Source organism: Sarcophilus harrisii, chromosome 3, assembly GCF_902635505.1.
Source record: "Sarcophilus harrisii chromosome 3, mSarHar1.11, whole genome shotgun sequence".
NCBI lineage: Eukaryota > Metazoa > Chordata > Mammalia > Dasyuromorphia > Dasyuridae > Sarcophilus > Sarcophilus harrisii.
Window position 1 is genome coordinate 562,918,014 of NC_045428.1, and position 24,325 is coordinate 562,942,338.

The 24,325-nt window shown below is 43.3% G+C and overlaps 1 protein-coding gene across 2 annotated transcripts; it reads right to left on the reverse strand.

The window, feature by feature from the left end:
- Positions 1–10,840: 10,840 nt before the first annotated feature.
- Positions 10,841–23,384, reverse strand: FAM43B (family with sequence similarity 43 member B). Of its 2 annotated transcripts, none has more exons than XM_031962714.1 (4): positions 23,254–23,384; positions 15,438–15,512; positions 14,526–14,709; positions 10,841–13,152 (listed from the first exon to the last, which is right to left on the reverse strand). In XM_031962714.1, exons 3-4 carry the CDS (start codon positions 14,534–14,536, stop codon positions 11,817–11,819), a joined length of 1,347 nt encoding a protein of 448 aa, XP_031818574.1. In that variant the 5' UTR covers positions 14,537–14,709; positions 15,438–15,512; positions 23,254–23,384; the 3' UTR covers positions 10,841–11,816. The 2 variants fall into 2 exon arrangements, with proteins under 2 accessions (XP_031818574.1, XP_031818573.1); XM_031962713.1 differs by having other exon boundaries at positions 10,841–13,155.
- Positions 23,385–24,325: the final 941 nt, after the last annotated feature.

The following is a 24,325-nucleotide window of genomic DNA, read 5'->3' on the forward strand; positions in this document are numbered from 1 at the left end:
AAAAAAAAAAAATATGGAAATATGTATAGAAGAATCACATATGTTTAACATATAGTGGGTTACTTGCTGTCTAGGGGAGGAGATGAAGGAAAGGAAGGAAGAAAAATTTAAAACACAAAATTTTGCAAAGGTAAATATTGAAAACTATCTTTGCATATACATATTTTCCCCCTTTATTAAAGCTTTTTATTTTTCAAAACATATGTGTGGACAATTATTCAACATTAGCCCTTGCAAAACCTTGTGTTCCAATCTGCCCCCCTTCCCCTATCTCCTCCCTTACATGGCACGTAATACAATATATGTTAAACATGGTAGAAATATATGTTAAATCCAATATATGCATATATATTTATACAATAATCTTGCTGCACAAGAAAAATCAAATCAAACCAGAAAAAAAAATGAGAAGCAAAATAAAACTCTGCATATATTTTGAAAAAAACAAACAAAAAAAAACCCCAAAAAACAAATCCCAAGCCAAATATTATCTTATTTCATCCTCACCACAGCCCTGGAAAGTAGATGACAATATTATGCCCATTTTTTTCAGATGGGAAAACTGAAGTTAAAAGAGTTTAAATGATTTGTCCAGGGTCACTCAGCTTGGAAGTCCTTGAGGCAGGATTTGAACTCACATCTAACACTCCCACTGTGTTACCTAGCTGCTCAGTTTTCTCTCACTCTGTATGATTGACCAATTTTGTCTGTTTTTGAAGATTAACCTGGCTAAGTAACTCATCACCATCAGTTTGGATGTGTTAAAATTTTTTAGCCATGGCAACTCAGAATGTGTGTGTCTACTGCATACATATATACATATTATATGTATATATATTATATATATGTTAATGTGTTGTGTATATAGTATATAATGTATAATTATTTACAATATATATGTATGTATGTATGCACATATTCACATACATGTCAGAACCTGTGATTTCATTAATTTAGAGAGCAGAGTTAAAAAGTTCCTTCTATCAATGAAGAAGAGCAACTTAAATTTTTTTTTATTATTTCTTTTTAAAATTAAATTAACTTTTAAAGGTTATACATGTAAATTATTAGTATTATTATTTTAAACATTTTCACATGAGTCATGTTGGGAGCGAACAATCAGAACAAAAAGGGAAAAATATGAGGAAGAAAAAAAAAGAAGGAAAAAAAGTGAAAATAATCTGCATTCAGTTTCCATAGATCTCTTTCTGGATACAGATGACATTTTCCATCTAAAGTTTATTGGAATTGCCTTGGATCACTGAATTGCTGTGAAGAGCCAAATCCATCATAGTTGGTCATCACACAATCTTGTTGTTATGTATGATGTTTTCCTGGTTCTGTTTGCTTCACTCAGCATTAGAAGGACAGAGAGACTCTGCACAGGACACTTAGAGGTCAAATGGCTTGTGCAGAGTCAGGTCTGGAACTTGAACGAAGCCCTTCTCGATTCCAAGACTGCCAATAGATAGATCGTCAGACTTGGTTTCAGGAACTTACCAGTTATGGGACTCTGGACAAATCACTTAATCTCTACCTGCCTCAGTTTCCTCATCTGTACAAAGAGGATATAAATTGCATGTATCTCCTAGAGTTGTTATAAGGACCAAAAGAGATAATAATTAGAAAGAATTTAGCATAGGACCTCACATAGTGAATGTTACGTAAATATTATCATTAAAATTGATTCTGATCACTATGATAAATTGTATATAAATTTTCAAATATAATAATCTCTCTGTGTGTCTCTTTCTTTCCCTTTCTCTCTGTCTCTTTTGTTTTTCACTTTCTCTCTCTTCCCTTTTCTTCTCCCCCTGATTCTATGAGCTCATCAATATATACACTGCCTACAACAATACAGAGGCCATACCTTGTCATCCTGTGCAACTCCTGGCAGTGTCTCCTTTCTCCAACCCTCCCTCATTCTTCCTTAGAGAAATCTCTCAATATACAAGGGACATTCCCCTAGCATTCTTGACATTTTGGAGTGTGGAGTATGTAGATTATTATATATCCTTTGCTCTAAACTAGAGGTTCCAAAAGTTTTTTTTGGGGGGGGATCGTCTGTAAATTTGGTTGGAAAAAAAATTACATCTTCATTTTCTAATCTTTGATTTCCTTTTCAACCTATGTATTTTACTTTAGGCATTTAAAAAGACATCCTTCTGAGGTGTTCATAGACTTCACAAATCTGCCAAAGGGGTTGATATCACAATAAAAGTTAAGAACTTTTGGTCTAGAAATATGGTTGGCTTATCTTCTTTTCGGTCCATTCAGCTCTTAGATTTGATGCCATTTTTCTTATTCAGTTCCTCATTAGTTATGTTTTGCAGCTTGCTCATATCCATCATGATCTCTCCATTGTTCTTTAGGTGATTTTCAACTTTTGTCAGGTCTACTATTCTATATTATCCTATATAATATATATTATATATCTTATTATGTATAATTATATACAAATAAATATCTTTTTAATCACCATAAAGAATTTGAGAGACAATATATTATAGTGGATAGAGTACCGATGTTGGAGTGAGGGAAGTCTGGATTGAAATCCCATATCTGATACATTTCTGGTTATGTGACTGGATAAGTCTCTTCTCAGAACCCCTGATGAGTCTCAAAGGTGAGAAATTACAGATTTGGGCTTCCATTTTAGGTGGTAGTTAAACCCTTTATTCTGCAGACCTGAAGAGCACAATCCAGTGAGTTGGGAATTTGGAGTTGTGACTAGAGAGAGAATAGATTCAGGGAAGAGTGGGGCAGGAAGGAAGAGGAAGCTGGCTTGCTAAGATAGCTCTTTCCTTAGTGTTTAGGTTTCCTAGAGACATGATAGACTAAAGTAAATCTTAACTTGGGCTCTATACTCATTGATTGACTTTAGGAGGTCCGTGAATTTGGATGGGAAAAAAAAATGACACTTTTATTTTTACTAGCTTCTAATTGAAATTTAGCCTTTCTTTCGTTTATAAATTTAAAAAAAGCAAAAAACCAGCATTTTTCTGAGAAGGAAACCCAAGGCTTCACCAGCTCATCAAATAACACAGAGAAAGTTAAGAATTTCTGTCCCAGGGGTAGATGGCGCAGTGGATAGAGCCCCAACCCTGAAGTCAGGAGGACCTGAGTTCAAATCTAAACCCAGACACTTAACGTGTCCTAACTGTGTGACCCTTGGCAAGTCATTTAACCCCAATTGCCTCAGGGGAAAAAAAAGAATTCCTGTCCTGGGCTGATTGCAGAAAAGCCTGGAAAGACCCAAGTGAACTCATGCTAAGTGAGGTGAGCAGAAACAAGAGAATGTTGTATACAGCAACAAGATTATGTGAGATCAATATGATGGACTTACCTCTTTTCAACAATGAGGTGATTCAGGCCAATCCAATAGACTTCTGATGAAGAGAGTCCATCTGCAACCAGAAAGAAGATTGTGCGGACTGAATGTGGATCACAACATGTATTTTCACTTTTTGTTATTGTTGTTTGTTTGCTTTTTTTTCCTTCCTAGTATTTTTTTCTTTCACCGTTCGATCTGAATTTTTTTTGGTACAGCATGACAAATATGGAAATATGTCTAGAAGAACTGCATGTATTTAACCTATATTGGATTGCTTGCTGTCTTTGGGAGGGAGTGGGGGAGCAGAAGGGAGAAAAATTTGGAACAAGGTTTTGCAAGGGTGAGTGTTGAAAATTATCTTTGCATGAATTTGGAAAAATAAAAAGCTATATTTAAAAAAAAAAGCTCTGTGCTGGAGATGGTCAATGAATCTACTCTCAACCACTTGTTGGGCTTGTGGACCACCCGGTGGCCTTCTGTCGAGATCCCCTGCATCCTTCTGGGCCTGATCTGATCTCTGGCCTTTCCTCTCCTCCCCACAAGCGGAGCCAATGGGAAAGCGCTGGTTCACAGGAAGACATCTGGAGCTCTTCACCACTGCGCCTGGTGGGGTGACATCACCAGCTTAGTTTAGATATGGCCATTCACATGACAGCCTCCAAGTCTTATAAAAAAGGGGGGAGGAGGATTCCGCCCTCCCATTCTAAAAATATCAGGGGATATTAGTCTAGGATGGGGACCTTTTCCAAAACTCTGCAGGGTGGAGGAATTAGTGGCAGGAAGGGGTTTATGCATATTCCTGGGGGGAAAGACCCATAAGGTGAGTGTAAAGACCCACGGCAGACACTAGATGTCACCATTGGGTCAAGCTTCAAGGGCATCCACATTTCTAATATACCTAGAGGAAGAATGGGTGTGGGTCCCTTAGTCTGGGAAGAGAAATATCTATTTCTTCCTTCCACACTTATTACAATCCAGACCAATTGTCCCACTTAATGTTCCTCTTACACAATGGGTCCCAGGCTCTTGGCAAAGTGGGGTCTCCAGGTCGGTGAGAGTACAGAGCACGCTCAGTTGGTGGCCAAAGACCTGAGGCTCCTGGGATGGCCAGTCTGCTTGGTTCCTGTCTCCCCTACATAGGTTGTTTTTGTTCAAGACTCCCTTGGATATTTCCATCTATGAGAAGGGGTGGGTGGGGATAACGGTAGCTTCCCCTCCCCCTCTCCCCATCCTAGTGTTGCTGTCTGGGAAAAAAAATATTATAATGAAGGATTCTTGGTAGTCTCATCCCTTGGGACTGGAGCAGAGGGAGGGAGAAGGGAAGCGTTTGCCTTGTTCTGATTAGAAAGTTGCTTCTCCCACCCCCAATCCCACTTCAAAGGGCTGATAGAGGGAATCACTTCTGAGGTTGGAAGATGTAGCTGAGCTGTTCTGGGACCTGGGAGAAGAAGCGAACGAGAGGCCTGATAATTATTGGAGAAGCTGTCAAACCGAGCTGGCTGCTCCACCGGGACTGTACAGAAGCCGCTTTGATGTTCTTGCTTTCAAACATCAGAAGATCTGCAATTGCAAGGGAGCTCTCAACATCCAGTCCATTCCCGGCCTCTCCCTCTCCCCCCTCCACATCTCTGCTTCCCAGCTCTCTCTGGCTGGGGTTGGGGGAGGGGGTGGGATCTTGGGATCTAAACTAGCAAGGACATCCTTCAGCCTTCCTCTGGGAGCTCTCTGAAATGTCCCAGCTTTCCTTCTAGAAGTCCATTCTGGGATTGCTGCACTGAGGGGAGGGTAACCGCCAGAATGAAAGGAGAGATGGGGTGCCTTGGGCAGAAAGCAACTAGCACCCTGTGTGTGATTCTGGGTCTCGCCTTTTAGGAAAAACACTGGCAGTGATGAAGAGAGCCATCTCCACCCAGAGAGAGGACTGTGGGAACTGAGTTTGGTTCACAACATAGCATTTTCACTCTTTTTTTGTTTGCTTGCATTTTATTTTGCTTCTTATTTTCTTTTTGGTTTGATTTGATTTTTGTGTGTGTGCGCGGTGAGATAATTGTATAAATATATATGCATATATTGGATTTTTAAAAAATACAAAAGAAAAACGCTGGCAAACTGGAGGGCATTTAGAGCAGGGCAACAAGGAGGATGAGTGGACTGGAGGTCAATTAATCAAATGATTAGCATTTACTGAGTGCTTATGTGAACCAGCCTCTAGGGAAACACTAGTGTAAATGAGAGTCCCTGACATTATGAAGCTTCAGAGACAGTGACAGACTGAGACAGAGATAAAAACTCAAAGTCACAGACACAGACAATATACATGCTTAATAGAAGATACAAACTAACACAAGAAACTTTATATGTGTGTGTGTGGGTGGGTGGGTATATGTGCGTAGTAATTGGGGTGATCAGGAAAGGTGTCATGCAGAAGGCAATGACTGAGCTGGGTTTGGAAGGAAACCCTGGAGTTGAAGAGGAAGATCAAGAAGGGAGGAAAGAGAGAGTAAATTCCAGGAATTACCAGTGCAGAGGCTTGCGGGGAAAAATATTGGGACGATAAGAAAGCCAGTTTGGCTAGACCCAAGAAAACATGAGAGGGAATAAAATGGATGATAAGGCCAAAAAGGTGGGTCCAAGCCATCTTGATTGGACCCAGATTGTGTAAGGCCCTACATTCTGCCAGATAAAGGGATTGTATTTGATCCTGGAAGTTATAGGAAATATTGGAGTCTGTTGAATGCAGGGAGTAATATGGTTAGATCTCTGTTTTAGGGCTATGATTTTTGGCAGCTGAGTGGAGAAGAGTGAACTCAATGCAGGGAGACCGGTTAGGGGGCCTTTGTAAGAGTTCGGGTAATTCAAGATGGCTAGAAGGCATTATTTAACCTAAAGACACTTTAGGAAGGATATCTTCCATCTGCTCCTCCCTGGCTAACATACCTTTATGTACCTCTCCTGGTTAGAATGTTAGCTCCTTGAGGGTAAACTTTTCCTCCTTATATTTGTATCTTTAACACTTTTAAAGTACTTAGCATTCAGTAAGTACTTAATGTTTTTCCTTTTAGCCATTTTTCCATCCATCCATCCATCCGTCCGTCCATCCAAAGGGTTAGGGGAAAAGATAAAATAGAACCAGGACATTACAAAGAGGCAGATTTAAATTCAACATGAGGAAAATTTTCATAATAGAGCTGTGGCAATATAGAATGAGTTATCTTAGAAAAGTGAGTTTGCATCACTAAAAGTCTCCAGGGAAAGGCTGACCAGTTGTAAAGGAATTTGTAGAGGTTCTTATTCAGGTTATGCAGTGAATAGTTGCTGAGGTCCCTTCCAATTGTGGTACTTACAATTTCTTATTTTTTGTGTGAAGATGGAGGACTCTAGAGCTCCCTCATTTAAATAATTTTCTTCCAGACTAAGGAGTTATCAAACCATAAATCCTTACTTTCTATTCCTAATCTTATCTTCAGGAAGATGGAAATCCAATTCCTTTTACATATCTCCTAAGAATTTATTTCCTCCGAAGAGGTGTTGGCAAGACCTGGATTTGGGGAATCTTTAGAATTAGAATCTTTACTATTCCTCTGAAGTAGGCTGGTCTTGAGTTTAGGGTGAATTTTTGGTGAACTTTGAAGACTGAACCCCGAGATCCTGTGATTCCACAGAAAGTATCCCTGTCCAGAAGACTCTCCCTGGATCTGAACCTTCAATCACTATTACTGTGATAGCTCTTTTAAGGGCAGTGCAAGCCCTTTCATTTCTGTTTGTATATTTGGCACCTAGCCCAATGGCATGCATTCAGCAGGTGCTTAATGTTTGTTGATTCTCAGAAGAGCATTTTTAGAGCTACCAGCAAATTCCTTTTCTTGGGGTATCTGTTTCAACAACTTTGAGTAGACATTAAGCATACATTATGCAAGCCTCTCTGGGTATGGAGTAGAACTGAGGGGGATTTAACTCTTAAACAGGACCTTGTCTCTTAGGTTCCTTGATCAACTGAGGACAGACTTCCCTCAATGACCACCATTAATCAACATATTCTTGGAAAGCCTTTCATTATTCTCAAGGCCCTGGTCAATAGGACTTGCTAAGTACAATAAAGAGGTGGAGGTAATCATGACCCGAGCCAGGGGGGACTGTACCCAGTGGCTCAGCACCAGATATAGTATAGTATAGTGGAGGGATCATGGTGGCTAGGAATCAGAGGGCCTCAGCTTAAATCTGGGTTCAGTTACTGTGGGCTCACATGCAGGAAAAAGTTCTTAATTTCCTGAGTTTAAATCTGTAAAATGACTGTCATTTGACCTCAGGAATCCTAGGATCCTTTGAAGCAACTAGGTGACACAGTGGATGGAGTGATGATCCCAGAGTGGAGAAGACACCCTCTCTTATACCCCTGCAGGCCTGTTGTCATGAGAAATCAAAGCAGAAATTGAACTTCAATCCCATCTCACAGTCACTTAAATCTGTATGCCTCAGTTTCCTCAACTGTAAAATGGGAATAATAATAGCATCTATTTTTCAGAGTCATGAGGATCAAATGAAGTATTTATAAAGAGCTAAGCAGAGAATCTGGCACATAAGTGCTTCTTTTCATTCCTTGTTTGCCTCATATGACATAGGAAGGGGATCCTGGTCTACAGTAGGGTCTTCACTTTGGAGGAGTGAATTGGGTCTTCCGCTCAATGAGCCCAGAGTCCAGGAATTCTGTGCAGAGGGGAACCATGTGTAGTAAGGACACAGGGAAAGCCAAAGAGAGCAAACAAGGACACACATTTCTGTAGCATTTTAAAGTTTGCAAAGCACTGACTTCATAACAATCCTGTGGAGCTGAAGTGAAAGCATACTTGTTCCCATTTTTCAGATAAGTTAGTTGAGGTCCATAGAGAACTGGCTATTCACTGTCCCACATCTAGAAGCCTTAAGAGGTAGACATGGATCCAATGCTATACCCTTTACACCCCTGCAAGTCTGTTGTCACAAGGGGGAAATCCAAGTGGGTGAACTAGAACACCTGGGTCCTAGTTCTAAATCAGCCACTAAATCCTATGTGATCTTTAGCAACCATCCACTTGTCTGAATTTCCAGGTTGTTTCTCACCTATAACATTAGAAGATAGGAAAAGATGATCTTTAAGGTTCTTATAGTTCTAAGACTCCATTATCTGGACTAATATTCATAGACAGGACCAAGAGCTGAAAAAGGGATCTTAAAGATCCAGTCAAGCTCTCATGAAAAAACAAAACAAAACAAAACAACAAGGCCTCTCATTCTATAGAGGAGGAAATCAAGTCCCCTAGAGCTCTGCCATCAAATGTTCTAAGGTCCCTCCCAGCTCTGCTACTGTGTTTCTAAGGCTTCTTCCAGCCCTGCCACTGATTGATGTAAGTGCCCTCCTGGGTCTGTCATTCTGAGTTCTAAGATGTCTCCCAGCTCTGACATTCTGGGTTCTAAAGGCCCTCCCAGCTCTGAGACACTATATTCCAAGATCACTTCCAGTCATTCACAAGATCTGGAGTTGGAAGCAATCTTAAGGATCTAATCCAACCCTTTTATTTTTAATTTTTATTTATTTTTGCTGAAGCAACGGGGGTTAAGTGACTTGCCCAGGATCACACAGCAAGGAAGTGTCTGAGGCTAGATTTGAACTCAGGTCCTCCTGATTTCAGGGCCAGTGCTCTATCCACTGCACAACCTAGCCACCCTCCAACTTTTTTATTTTATAGAGAAGGAAACCAAGGCCTTTTCCAGCTAACATTCCATGTTTTATACAACGAGGGAGGATTGAGGCATCTGAGCTGAAAAAGCAGCTGTCTGAGCGCATGGAACACAACAAACAATACGGGGACCTAGCTTTTCATCTCCTGCCTGATGCTAGCTACAGATTATGGTATCTCACCTTCTCCACCCGCAAAATGGGGCTAACACCAGAGTATTCCCCTAGTGGTGCTCAGGGTCCCAAGGCAACAAGTGCATCTCTCCATGTGCCCACTGCCCAATCCAGCAAGGGAAGAATGCTTGCCTGGCAGACTCCCTCCAGATTCTCTGGCCTGACCGGTCCATTGCAGGGCCAGCGTGACACAGCAATATGACTCTTGGCTCCCAGCACCACCCATTTCTCTCTTCTCTGGGGAACTGCAGATGCTTGGGTGAGCCACAGGGAGAAGTCTGCTCGCTCACTGGAGGCTGCAGATGCTTTTCTCTGGATATTAGATCCTCTGGGATCAGATCCCAGCAGAAACTAGGATTGAAAAAATAGTGGATCTCAAGATTGCAATGTTGGGAAAGACTTGGCCACATTTCCACAGCTTTTGAATGAGAACTCGAATGTCTTCGGCTCATCTGCCAACTTGTTTTCCTCCCACTCCTGCATCCCTCTGGAAACACTGTGGACAGATACTCAGTGGTATATGCAGCTACCTCTCCAGACAGAATCGCTCAATGTCCCCCCCCCCCCCCAAACCCCCTGACCTGGAGCAAAACTCTATCTGAATGAATATTTTTGAAGATGGCTAGTTCTCGAAGACAGAGACAAAAAGATAATCATATCCCTTGTTTGTAGTATCCTGCAAGTCCATGAACATTTTCCCAGAAGCACATATCTCAATGCCCCATACCTGGCCCTTGCCTGCTATCCTGTATAATCCAGTGCACTGACAACTCTTATAGTCACTTTTCCCCCTGAGGCAATTCAGATTAAGTGACTTGCCCAGGGTCACACAGCTAAGAAGTGTTAAGTGTCTGAGATCACATTTGAACTAAGGTCCTCCTGATTTCAGGGCTGGTGCTCTACCCACTGCACCACCTAGCAGGCCCTATTGATAACTTTCCCCAGAACAGGTACATTCAGGTAGTGAAAGTCTTTTACCTTCCAGGAGTTTGAATGAACCCCAGTCAAAGAAGCAGGCTGATGGAGTGCTGAGTAGTGGAAAGGTTTGGAATCAGAGAACTAGTGCTCAAATCCCAATGCTTCTTATGCTATATCTGTATAATTTTGGATATGTCTTTTAACCTCCAGGGCCTCAGTTTCCTCATCTGTAAAATCAGGGAGTTAGACTAGGTGACCCTTCCAACCTTTAAATCTAGGATCTCACTAACTTACATTCATAGAGCCCTTTAATGCAAAGTGGGAACCTCTAGCACTTAGCATAGGACCTGGCAGAAGTGGGCTCTTAACGTTTAGTGACTCATTGGCTGATGTACATCATCCCGTCTGAACCAGCCTGTGAGTTGAGAAAAATGATCAATAAGTCAAATACATGCCAGGCACTGGGGATACTGCAGCTGTTATTAATCCCATGTTTTAGATAAGGAAACTGAACCCCAGGAGAGGTGAATTGCCCATGATCACACAACCAATCAGTGTCAAAAGATAGAATTTGAACCTGGGTATTCATGATGCTGTATTGACTGAACAAGCTCCAAGATTTTTTTTTCTGGTTCTAAATTCCATTCTGCTCTATATAAACTGGCGCTTCTGACAAAGACCATTAGGGAGCTTGACAATGCTGAAAAGGCAAATCCACTTTATTTATCAGTGATCAGTTGGTGACATCTTAATCTTTGGGCTTTTTGTGACCTCAGCAAGTAGAGAGGCCTGTGAGCAATCGCCCATCCCCTGTTTGGGTTAACATACCCATTTGTTTCGTCCTCAGTGGTGAGAAGGCAGCTCTATGGTGCTCCCTTTGGGACGGTCTTCATTTTAGGGACTCAGCCCCCAAGTAACACCAGTGCCTGGAGCACCTGCCCTGTAGTCACCTTACCTCCTGCAGTGCCTCATCCTGGTCCAGGGTGATTGGGGGTGGGGTGGGGGGGTCTCCTAAATAGATCCACCTACACCTGAATCTGCAGAGAAGAGAGCCCTGGTGGGGATCAGCAGTCCTGTAGGGATGGCAAGAGGCTGCTGGGCCCAGAAGAAGGTGCCACTACAATAGGCCTGGTTTTCTGTCCAACTGCCAGGATATGTCCTAGTCTCTCCTCCAGTGGCAGGGCTAAGAAGGGTGAAAAGTAAAGACAGAAAGTAGCCCCCGACCTTTGGAGAGGTGATGGGGTAGGGAGGGTCTAGGGGCCATTCACCCCTCCAGTCTGTGGGGGTGCTGAGTCATCTTGGAGGCAAGTCCTGAGCAGAGAAGTAGGGGCCCCAGTTGTCCCCTTCCAGTTCCTCTGGTTCACAGTACTATCCTCATGTTAAGTACCCCCAGGTCCCCTAGGGGTAAGAGAAGAGGGATTTCTAAAACAGAGTTCTAACCCTCCCAGTTGCAGCCACATCTCCATTGCCTGGGTCGGGGGGGAAAAAACCATCCCAGACCCTCCATCCCTTCTCATGAGGTGGTGGGGAAGGGAAAGGCCGGGGGTCTGGTGGCACGGGGACAGGCTTGTTCGGAGAGGGCCAGAGAAAGGGAAGGAAGGAGATCCTGAGTTGGGGAAGTGTTTGGAGTGCAAGGGAGGTCTCAGAGGGGCCTCTACGCTAGCCACCAGGCGCCAACTACCACCCCCCTACAACACACAGGGCCTGGTGTGGGGGCAGGGGGCCGGGAAGGGGTTGCCGAACAGCAGAATCCAAGGTAGGGCGCTTTAGGGCGGGCAGGCAGCCCTTGTGGGGAGGGGTCGGGGGTGGGGCCCGGGGAGTGGCGGCTGCGGAGCCCCTCAGGCTGCACGTCCTCAGCTCCCGGGCCAAGCTCAGCACCTCGGGGCGCTCGCGCTGCCGGCCCCGGACCTCACGGCGCTCTAAGCTTCGCTCCCGCTCGGGCTCCTCCTCCTCCTCCTCCTCTTCCTCCTCCTCCTCCGGCTCTTGCTCCTCTTCATCCTCCTCCTGGATGCTGCTGAGGCGAGGCGCGCCGCGGCCGCGCTCCGCGGCCGGCGGCCGATACGCGCACTTGGCGTTGAGCAGGCGGCGCAGGGGCGCTCGGGGCACCGAGGCGGCTGCGGCCCCCGCGGCCGCCCGGAGGTGCTGCTGGCGCACGTGGCGCGCGTCGCTCTGCCTCTGCAGCCGTTTGAAGTCGGTGAAGGCGGCCAGAGCCGTCTGGCGCAGCAGGCGCGCCAGGGCCCGCGCCTTGTGCGCCCGCGCCAGCAGCACTGCGTGGCAGCGCAGAACCACGGCCTTGTGGCGCGCCTGGTGGCGGTACACCCAGGCGAACACGCGCGGGTGGCGGCGGTCCGCCGCGCAGTAGGTGATGCGCGGCAGCAGGTAGGCGTGCGCCGGCCGCCGCGCCCCCGAGCTCCCGCTGCGCTCGCAGGGCTGCATGCGGATGCCGTGGGGTCCCAGCGTCAGCTTCATCTTGGTGCCCCCCGCCGGCCCGCTGCGCGCCCAGATCTTGCCCACGGCGTCATCGGTGCAGCCGTCGCCCTTGGCGTGCAGGGTGACGGCGTTGCCCAGGTACCACACGGTGTAAGTGGGGTCCTCCTTGTTGAGCTCCACTTTTTGGCGCCTGCTGCGGAAGACCCGACCCAGGCGCTCCAGGGGCCAGTCGGGCAGCAGGTCCGGGCAAGAGCGCAGGAAGGTAGAGAGCAGCGACGTGTAGGCAAGCCGGGGGCTCAGGCTCTTTCCCTTGCGCTTGGACTCATCCTCTACCAACACGAACTTGCTCCGTCTCCAGGGCAGCATCGTGGCGGCGTCTGCGGCGGCGTCTGCGGGCTCGGAGCTGCTCGGGACCGCCCTGTTCCGCAGAGCTGGCCCCGAAGTGCCCCGAGGGGCCGGGGGCAGAATCGGAGGCGCCCGGCAAGGCCCAGGCTGCGGATGCCCGTATATCCGTTGAAGCTGGCTCCCGAGCTGCCCGACTGGCAGCGGAGATGCCCGGTGGTGCCTGGCACAGCGGCGGCTTCTGCTGGGGCCGAGAGGAGGAGAGAAGCGAATGAGCTCTGGCCACCCTCCCGCCTGGGAAAGGCGACGGGAGGGGGGGGCGGCGGCGGCGTACAGACAGCTGCTTTCGTCCCCAGGCTGGGTCGGGGGAGGAGGAGCCCTGCGCTCTCCTCGTCTGCCACCGACACTGCGGCGGCGGGGAGGCGAGACGGCCGGGGAGCTGGGCTGCTGCTGCGGCGGCGGCGGCGGCTGGGACTCCTCCTGGCTCGGCTGCTCCACCTCCCCAGGCTGCCTGCATCAGCGGGCGGAACCGCCAGCTCCGGCGCTCCCTCCCCCTTCCCTGTCTCCCTGATTCCCTCCCACCCCAGCCAGGGCGCCGGGCTCTGCTCTCACGCAGGACACCGTGGACCCCTCTCCCTCCCCCCCTTCCGCCTTTCCTTCAAATTCGGCCAATAGAGGGGTGAATTTAATTTTAGAATCTCGGGGTACCTGCCCTTCTTGGGAAGGTCTTCTCGAGGGGCCTCCCCGTTTTTATCTCGGTATTTTCTCCTAAAACATCCTTGCTTTTCCTTACAGGGGGATCTCACCCTTACCCTCTCTCCAAAAAGCAGCCTCCTCCCCCCCTCCACCCAGTCATGATCACTGAGTATCGATGTGGGAGTGATTTCCTGGTAGTAGTGGAGGGTGGGAGGGAATTCACGGTTTCATTTTGTTTCCTGTTAGCACCGTAGAAAGGGGGTGGGATGGGGACAAAGTAAGAAAGTACCTTCTCTTAGTTTCAGGACAAGGTCGTGGGATGGCCTTGTGGGGAGGTAAAGCCACAGCTGAAGATTGATCAGGCTGGCAGAAGAGCTGACGTTACACCAGCCGCTCCACCCGCCCAGGGGGCCCATCAACTCAGAATCAGGCAGACTAGGAATGGGGGTGGGGTGGGGGTGGGTGACCCAGTCCGCTGTCTCTCTTAGTTCTAACACTGAGGGTTAGACTGGGTCACCCACCGTCTCTTAGTTCTAACCCTGAGTGTCCTTTCTCTGCAAAAGTTGGGTTTGTGCACCGGGTGATGGGGAGTTTATGCAGAAGAAGATTGGTTCCTGATCTTGGAGAGCTTGGAGATTAGAATCTAATGGAGGACTCTGTCTTCAGGAAGGGTTTTAGAGCTAGAAGGGACCTTCTAGGTCAGCCAGCAAAATCCCATTATTTTAAAGAAGAAATTGGAGCCAATTAAATTTCCAAGGTCACACAGGCAATAAGAGTCAGGACCAGAGTTGAGGTCTCTGATTCCATATCCATCCAGTTTTCCATTACATCACAGAGACTTCTAAACTCAGTGTTCTAAACTAATTGGGGGTGATGGTGAAGGAGAGATGTAGTTCCAGGATCCATAAGAATACTTACAAGGTTGGCATCTACAATGAAGCTGGAATTTCACAACCAGCTGCTGGGGCATCAGGGTCTAGTTTAGTTCTGGGCTTCCAAGACCTTCCCAGAGCTAGTTGATGAGTTCTCTTATTAGACATGGGTCTTCACACTAAGTCTGGGATGGATTCAGGTCCTGACGATGAGCCAAAAGCAGGTATACCTTTGGAAGGGGAGAAAGATCACAGAATCAAGAAGTGGAAAAGTTCTTAGATGATCATCTAGTCCCCTTACGTCAATTTGCAAATGAAGAAACAGGCCCAGAAAAAAAAAATTACATCCAGCCTAAGTTAGAACAGCCAATAAATAATAGAATTGAAATGATTGAGGGTCCCAGCTATTAGTACAGACGATTCAAGAAGGCAGAGGACCAGGATTCCAATCTCATCTGTGCTTATTATTTGGGAAATAATCACTTTCCTTCTTTGGATCTAGATTTTCTTCCCTGTAGGATGAAGGGGGTGGATTAGATGATTTTTACTGATTCTACCAGTCCAAGTCCTATGATCCTGTAGACAGTCAGGTCTTACTGACAGGAGAGATGTAAATGGCTGTCTATGGCACCTTCTGGGAAATGAAAAATTTGAATACCTTTACAATGATGACAGTCTGCTGGCAGCTCCTTTTGGATGTTTTGTCATCATTCCTAACTCTACTTGGCTAAGATTGAACTGGCTATATTCTCTAGATTTTTTTCCTCAGCCTTCCTTCCCTTCTCAAGAAACTGCAGTGGTTCACTTGTGCCAACTACCTTGTATCCAAGCTCCTCTGTCTGGTTTTTATGGCCCTCGTGAAATGACTTTACCATTTTCATCTACTGCTCCCTATTATGCACCCTTTTGCTTCAGTCCGGCCAATTTTCTCATGGTTCTATAGAAACAAGAGACTCACATCCAGCTTCATGCTTGCATGTTTTCTTCCTTCTTGGAAAAATCACTTGCCCTTTCTAAGACCCAATTTCTTCATCTGTTTAAAAAAGAAAAAAAAGAAAGGGTTGGACTAGATTGTCTCTTAAATCCCTTTTAGTTCTAATATTCTATGTTCTGTGGCCTTTTAAAGCTCTGATTTTGAGTCCCTCCCAGCTCTGAAAATCTATGGTTTGACATTCAATGTTTAAGATCTCTTCTTTAATACTGTTTTCTAAGGTTTTGTCTGGCTCTAACATTCTATCTTAATGTCTCTTTCAACTCTTCTGTTTTCTTTTCTAAGGACCCTTTCCAGCTCTGACATTCTGTGTTCTAAGGTGATCTCTCCCAACCTAGGTTCCAATATTTTGAATTCTAAAGGCCACTTCTAGCTCTGTTCTAAGGGTTCATATATCTATATAACCAAGTATAACCATCTGACTTCTATGTACATATGTGTGTGTATGTGCATATAAAATCTGATTTGGTCCTCACAGCAACTCTGTGAAGCAGGTGCTATTATTATTCCCATTTTATAGATGAAAGAACTTCATAGTAAGTAACTGAAGAGGGCTTCTAACTCAGATTCCCCTAATTCATAAGTCCAGCACGCTATTGATCCACTGTGGTGCCTTATAGAGATGGCAGATGGGGAGAAAGCCAGATACCCAAATATTCACAAGCTAAGTGCTTTTGGAGAGGTTCAGACAGGGATTCACAAGAGTTCTGAGATCCATTTCTGTCTAGTATAACTGATTGGTCACATCCACAGACTGCTTTGAATTCACCATGATGAGAATTGTCTGGAAATGAATCCTCTAGAGACAAGCATTTCTTTCTGAAACTTCAAAGCCAGCTGTGGTTAAATGAGAGGCTAGCTGAGGGAGAAAATGCTCCCTCCCTCCATTTCATATAATGCTTTAGAGGGATAAAAGGCACACATTTCTTCATTTGAGCATCACAGATTTCTTAGAACTGAAAGGAGCCTCAGAGACTAATTTGCCAAACCTGAGTCTAAACAGGAATCTATCCCCTCTGCAACATTTCCTGCAGGTTGTTATCCAACCATTTCTTGAAGACCTCCAGTAGTGATGAACTCACTACATTCAGAGGAAGCCCCTTTTTTTTTTTTTTTTTTTTTCTCTTAATAGTATTTTATTTCTCCAAATAATTGTAAAGAAAGTTTTCAACATTCATTTCTATAAGATTTTGTGTTCCAGTTTTTTCCTCCTCCTCCTCCCTCCCCAAGGCAGTGAACAATATCATTTAAACATACATTTGTACAAGGAAAATCAACCAAAAGGGGGAAAAAAAAACCCACGAGAAAGAAAAAGCAAACAAAAAATGTGTAAACACTATGCTTCTATCCCCATTCAGTCTCTATAGTTCTCTCTGTGGATGGAGATGGCATTTTCCATCTCAAATCTATTGAAATTGTCTTGGATCACTGTATTGCTGAGAAGAGATGAGTCTATCACAGTTGATCACATAATCTTGTTCTTATTGTGTACAGTGATCTAGTTTTGTTCACTTCTCTCGGCATCAGTTCATGTAAGTCTTTCCAGGCTTTTCTGAAATAGCCTGCTCATCATTTCTTACAGAACAATAATCCATTATATTCAAATACCATAATGTATTCAGCCATTCCCAACTGATGGGCATCCACTCAATTTCTAATTTCTTGCTGCCACAAAACGGGATGTTACAAATATTTTTGCACAGGTGAGTCCATTTTCCTCTTTTTTGATCTCTTTGGGATGTAGACCCAGTAATGATATTGCTAGACCAAAAGTTAGGCACAATTTGATAGCCCTTTGGGCATAGTTCCAAATTGCTCTCCAGTATGACTGGATTGTCTCACAACTCCACCAACAATGCATTAATGTCCTAGTTTTCCCACATCCCCTCTAACATCATTTTCTTTTCCTGTCACCTCAGCCAATCTGAGAGGTGTGAAGTGGTACCCCAGAGTTGACTTAAATTGAGGAAGCCCCTTCCACTTGAGAATAGCAAGAACCTTCCTGAAATCTTCACCCTACCTCTCTAGCGTCTTATCCCTCGTTTCCAGCTCGCCTCTCTGTGGCCAAGCAGAACAAGTCTGTTTCCTCTATGATGTCGTTGTTGTTGAGTAGTTTGACTCGTGTGACTCTTCATGACTTGTTAAGTGACTTGTCCATTGTCATTCAACTAGTTAAGTGTCTGAACCAGATTTGAATTCAGATCCTCCTGACTCCAGGCCTGGTGCTCTAACCCATTTTGCCATCTCAAGACCCCATCTCTTTTCCACATGATGGCTTTTTATCGTCTATCATGGTTCTCCTAGGCCTTCTCTCCTCTATGCCAAACCTTTCCTTCAGTTAGTATTTGAATACCATGGTCTCCATTGTTCTTGCTATCTTAAGCCTATCTTTTGGACTTGATTTTGGATGTGCTCTATCTAGCTTGTCAATGATTTACCTAAAATGTGACAGCAGCAATGAATATTGTACTCCAGATGTGACAATCTATCCATCACAGGGGATAGAGTGCTGAGTCCAGAGGTAGGTAGATTTGAGTTCAAATCTTGCTTCAGGTACTTAATGATTGTGTGACACTGGACAACTTACTTAACTGGATATGTTTAACCTATATCAAATGGCTTGCTGTCTTGAGGGGGTGGGGAGGAGGAGAAGGAGAAAAAATAGGTGTTGAATAAATGCTTATTCTCTTCCCTCCACCTTCATTCTGAATACTATGCTTCTTTTTATTATCGCAGTGTAAGGTTTTTAATCAGTTGTGCAGATAAAGATATGCTTGTCCCATCTGAGTATAATATAAAACTGGGACAGATAACTAATATTTTCATTTACAGTCATAATACACACATTAAACAATGGTCTCACTAGGCTTGAAGGAGAGGCTTAAAACAATGAGATAAGATTTGATAGAATTACATGTTTACCTATATTGAGCTTGAAGTCTACTGAGATCTCCTGACCTTTTTCCCAGGAACCATTTTACAGATCCACTTCCCCTGTTCTATACTTGAATATTTGTTTTGTTGAATCCAGACCAGGATTTTATATGTAACTATCAAATTTTATCTCATTGATTTAGGCTACTCCTTTCACCCCAGTGAGAACATTATTTAATGTGTTTATTATAACTGTAAATGAAAGTGTTTGTTATTCATCCCAGCTTTATGTTTTACTCAGATGGGACAAATATACCTTTATCTGAACTATTGATTAAAATACTGGCACATTTTACTAGAGAATTTCCTCCATGTCCATTAATCATCACTCTTTGGGCCTGGTTATTCAACCAATTCTAAATTCATCTATCAGTATTAATTAATCCTTTCTCCTCCCAATCATCACCCTCACCTTTTTGTCTCCTTTTTGTGTGCTACTTCTCTCCTCTATCTTCCTTTCTTCCTTTTTCCCTTTCCTTCCTTCCTTCTGCACATAGGCCACATTTTTCCATCTTATCACTGAAGATAGCATGACAGATCCCCATATACTTTCCTGAAATCCTATAAGCTGGGCAGTACAAAGATGATCCTTATTTTACTGAAGAGGAGACAGAGGATCTGGAGCGTGACCTGACATGGTCCCATCTGGAGTCAGGAAAACCTGGGTTTGGACCCTGGTTCTTCCTCTTCCTGTCTGTGTGATCTTGAGTGTGAACCCTTCTCTTTGGGGCTCCATTTTTATTTCTATAAAGTGAAGGTGTTGGATTAGGTAATCACCAAACTTTTTCTGGATTTCAAATTTGTGGTTCTAAGGTTGCCTGGCTTGGTCTGGTTTCCCATTACTCTTTCCATTGTACCAACTGTCCCCTTGGTAAGGAAAATAGGAGTGGGTCAATAGCCTTCTTTTTATTTTATTTTTTATGGGAGATAGTTAGTGTTAAGTGACTTGCCTAGGGTCACACAGCTAGTCAGCATCAGTGGTCAGATTTAAACTCGGATCCTCTTGACTCCAGGGCTGTTGCCTTATGCACTGTGCTACCTTAGCTGCTCTAGTAGCATTCTTTTTAAAGGACATGATATGCATTTAAATTTTTGTATTGTAAAATCAAAGTCAGTTCTGGGCCTTATTTGTTGACCTTGAACGGATTGCTTTTGGCTCAACTATCTCAATGCAGGCTAATCTTTTCAGGAAGATCTTGCCAGAGTTTCTGCTTTTTTGAGAATACAATTTTCTCTGAATCCAGGTGGCTGGGCATGATAATATAAATGATGGGTAGAGAAATGATTCACTCTGTTCATTGGACATATCCTGTGGGTTAATGTGTAGAACAGGATATATTTGTTCACAGAATCAATTTAGAATGAAAGGGTCCTTCAGAAGTCATCTGAACCAATCTCTCCAATTTGTAAATGGGGAAAACAAGGTTCAGACAGTGGAAGTCAAGGCTTATCGATTCTACCCCAACACTTGTTGCTTCACCTCTTTGCTTCCAATCACATAGCTACCATTAGCCTTTAATTTCATCAGTGGCTTCCTATTGCCTCTCTGAAAAATACAGATACATACCTACCCAAAATCAAAGTATGTATCTATCATCTATGTATATATGTATCTATGCTTGCATGTATATATATATATGTATGTATTATCTTTTATTTATGCATGCATCTATCATCTATCTGTCCTGTATATATGAATCTATGTATCATCCATCCCTGTATGTATCACCTGTCATCTATCATCTCTGTATATGTGTATGATCTACATGTGTATCTATCATCTATATATCTATATATGTATCACCTATTATCTATCTCTATGGATCTATCACCTATGCCTATTTATCACCTATGTGGGCCTGTATCATCTGTGTATCACTGGCCATCTAGATGTAGCTATCATTTCTGGATATATGTATCATCTTAATATGTGTATGTGTATCATCTGTTAATAGATGTATTTTTGTATGTATTTCTATGTATATCTATTATTTATCTATGTATGTATATATATTACCTATCTTTTTGTATCTATATTTATGTGTATCATCTTTGTATGTATCAACAGTTATCTGTGTATGTATATTATCTATATGTAGCTATCATGTATGTATCTATTCTGTATGTATCATCTTTGTATAAGTGTATGTATCATCTAATATGTATCTATTATCTATGTATGTATCTATCATTTATGTGTATCATCTTTGTATGTATCATCTATTACTATATAGTATATGTATATGTATATTATCTGTCTATAGCTATCATCTAAGTATGTATTTATATATATCATCTATCTTTTTGTATTTATCATTTCTCTATATGTATCTATCATATTTGTATGTATGTATCATCTAGGTATGGATCATCAGTGTCTATATGTATCATCTATTATCTTTGTATGTATAATATCTATATCTAGTATCTATATATGTATATATGTACCATCTAAGTATGTAGCTACCATCTAGTTTTGTATATGTATCATCTATTCTTTATATGTATCACCTATATACGTATCTTTCATTTCTCTATGTATTATCTATGTAAGTATCTGTGTGTGTCTATAATCTATGTATCATCTATTATCTATGTAACTATTTTCTATCTTTGTATTATCTAGGTATGTATATATAGATATATATCATCTATTTTTTAATCTATGTGTATCACCTATATATGTATCATCTATATGTATCTACCATTTCTCTCTCTCTTTCTCTCTCTCTCTCTCTGGCTGAGGCAGTTGGGATTAAGTGACTTGCCCAAGGTCATACAGCTAGGAAATGTTAAGTATCTGAGGCCATATTTGACTTCAGGTCCTCCTGACTTCAGGGCTGGTGCTCTATCCATCATACCAACCTAGCTGCCCCCTATCATTTCTCTATATGTATCTATGTGTGGATATATTTATCATTATGTATCTTTGTATGCACATAACATCTATGTATACCTCTGTCATGGGTCTGTGGATCTAGCCATCTATCTATCTGCCTACCTGTCTAATAGTCATCATTACACTTTGCTGATCTCTTGAAGAGAGATTTGTAAAAGAGACAGGGCATGTGCACACGTGGTCTTGTTGTATACTGTGGCTGGGGACATTCGGGTAGACCTACACATCCACAGTAGGTGGCACTTGTGTCTAGTATTGTGCCCAAGTGGGTTTTGTGTGTTGGCGTGTGGCTGGGGCAGGGTCTGTGGGAATTTTGGAGTCAGGAGGCCTGGTTTCGTATTGTGTCGTGTCTGTTCTATCTGAGCCTCAGTTTCCTTAACTCTAAAATGAGGGGGCTGATATAATGAATCTCTAAGGTCACTTCTGGCTCTGATGTTCTGTGTAAGATTGTATGAGATTAGGAAAAGGGTGGGCTTTAATGGTTTTTCTAGCCCTAAGATTCTAGATCTAGTTTTTTGCCATTTATTACTGGGCTTTGTAGAAGCCATTTAATGTCAATGGGCTTTCTCACCCATAAAATGGATTTGGTGACTTCTAAAATTATGGCTGTCATAGGAGCTAGAATGGGAGGGGATTTTCGAGGTCTTCTAACAGGGAAATGGTGTGATATAGTGGACAGGGAATTGACAGTGGAATCAGAGGGCCTGGGTTCAAATCTTATCTCTGATGCCTCAGTTTCCACATCTATAAAAGGAGGCAGTTGATTAGATGATTTTTGAGGTCCCCTCCAGTTCTAGGACCACCCCCTTTTCATATTACAAATGGAAATTTAAATAAAGGGACTTGCTCAAAGTTACATAGAAAATAAGTGACATACCTGGTATTTGGGACAGCCAGGTGGTAGGGACAGTGGATAGAATTCTGGGTCTGGAGTCAGGTAGACCTGAGTTTTATTTTATAATACAGCCTCAGACACTTTGTGGCTGTGTAACCCTGGCAAGTCACTTAACCTGTGTTTGCTTGTTTCTTATACTGTAAATAGGAATAATGATAGCATCTACCTCCCAGAGCTGGTGTAAGGATCAAATGAGATTAAATTTGTAAAGTGTATTTGATTATATCTGTAAAGTGCTCAGCACTGTGCCTGGCACTTAGTAGGTGCTTAATAAATGCTTGCTTCCTGCCTTTTTGGAACTCAGATCTTCAGAATTCAGATCCAGTGCTCTCTTCATTGTACCATGTCCTTCCTACCTCTAAATTTATGATGTTATGACATTAATTAAAATGATGTCACATTTCTGCAGTGGTACAGATACTTCCTTTACAACAGTCTTGTGAGGTCAAGAGTGCCAAACTTCTCCACATTTTGCTGATGTCAAGAAACTGAGACCCAGAGTTGAAAATGATTCTCCCATCCCTTTTATATATATCTTGCATCCCTCTCCTCCCCTTTCTCCTGACCACTCTGCTGGTATTATTACTGACCCCTTGGAACTAATGTTGTTTGAAAGCACTTGACACTGACACCTGTTTCTGAGAGTACTGTCTATTTGGGTGTCTCTGTGAAAAGAAAGCTGGGTAGCCATGACACCCTGGTGGCAGAGTGTAACTAGGTCATGGCATCTAGGGCTTTGCCCAGGATGCCAAATTTAGAGAGCACTGTCAGACAGGTAATCCTTCAGTGACAAAAAACCCCAACATAGCTTAACATCTCATTAGTAAGGATAAAAAATTAAAAGAAAGCTTCCGTATGGCCTAGTTCAGATGAACTGCACCTCCCTTTCTACTCTGTTCTCCCTTAGCATGTACACAAAGGCTGAGCAGCTATGTCTGTGGTTGTCTCTGTTCCTAGGAGCTTTGGGAGAGGGGAAAGGGGTAGGTATGGTTTGTGGTCCTTGCCTTGTACACTATGATCCCTAGTTATGGTGTCTCCTGGTGGACTCTACTGACCTGGATCGTCTTGCCAATGATTAATTATATTCTTTCACCCTTTCCCAGGGCTTCTTCACTGTGTCACCTTGCCCTTTCCCGGCCTGCCCTTCTAGGAGACCTCAAGAAAGAGCAACCTCTTCTTCGATACTCGAACCCAGAGATACATCCTCGGTCTCAAGAACCGGCATTCTGTTACTATGGCAACGGAACACTTCAGGAAATGATATCAAATAAAGTGCCGTTCTGTGCTCATGGCAACCACCATTTGGGGCATATTTGAGGCGAGAATATTCTGTATTTTTCTCCTGTCTTTGAGCCGGGGAAGGACAGGAGGTAGCAGGGGGTGCTGCTGTGCTTTGGGAATAGGAACAGTTTTTCTTTTTCAGAAAATGAGAGGAGCTTAAGGCAATTTGATACAGAGGAAACGGTAATATCAGGCATGTCTTTCTGGCTTTACAGTTGGCAAAGCATTTCACAGATCATAGATTTAAGGCTACCTAGTCTGTCCCCTCAATTTATATATGGGGAAATTGAGATCCAGAAAAGGGAGATGACTTCATAGACCTAAAGCTGAAAGGGACCTCAGAAACAATCTAGTCTATCTCCCATTTAACATTTAGGGAAACTGAGACATCATGATATATGAGATCTTAGAAGTCATCAAATCTAAAGCTTCACTTTACAGGTGAGGTCCAGAAGGTTGGAGGACTTGCCTTAGTCATACAACTAGTGATTTTCTGAGGTCTTTTTGACATCAAGTCCAGTGGCCTACCACTTATACTTGGCCAGAGTCACATAGGGGGAAGATGCAGAAATGGGATTCAAAGCCAGCTTCTCAGAATACAAATCCATGATACTTTCCACTGTACCATCTGACTTCCCAGTTAGGTCTAGGTTCTACAGGCATTATTTTATTTTCCCCATTTTACAGATGAGCAAATAGAGGCTCAGAGATGAAGTGACCAGCCTATGTTCAAAACAGTCATCATGTCTTTATAAAATCCTTGCTATTTGCCAGGCATTGTGCTAAGCATTGGGGGGCCCCTGCCTTCAAGAAGCTTACACTCTCACTGTGGAGACAATTAAAATT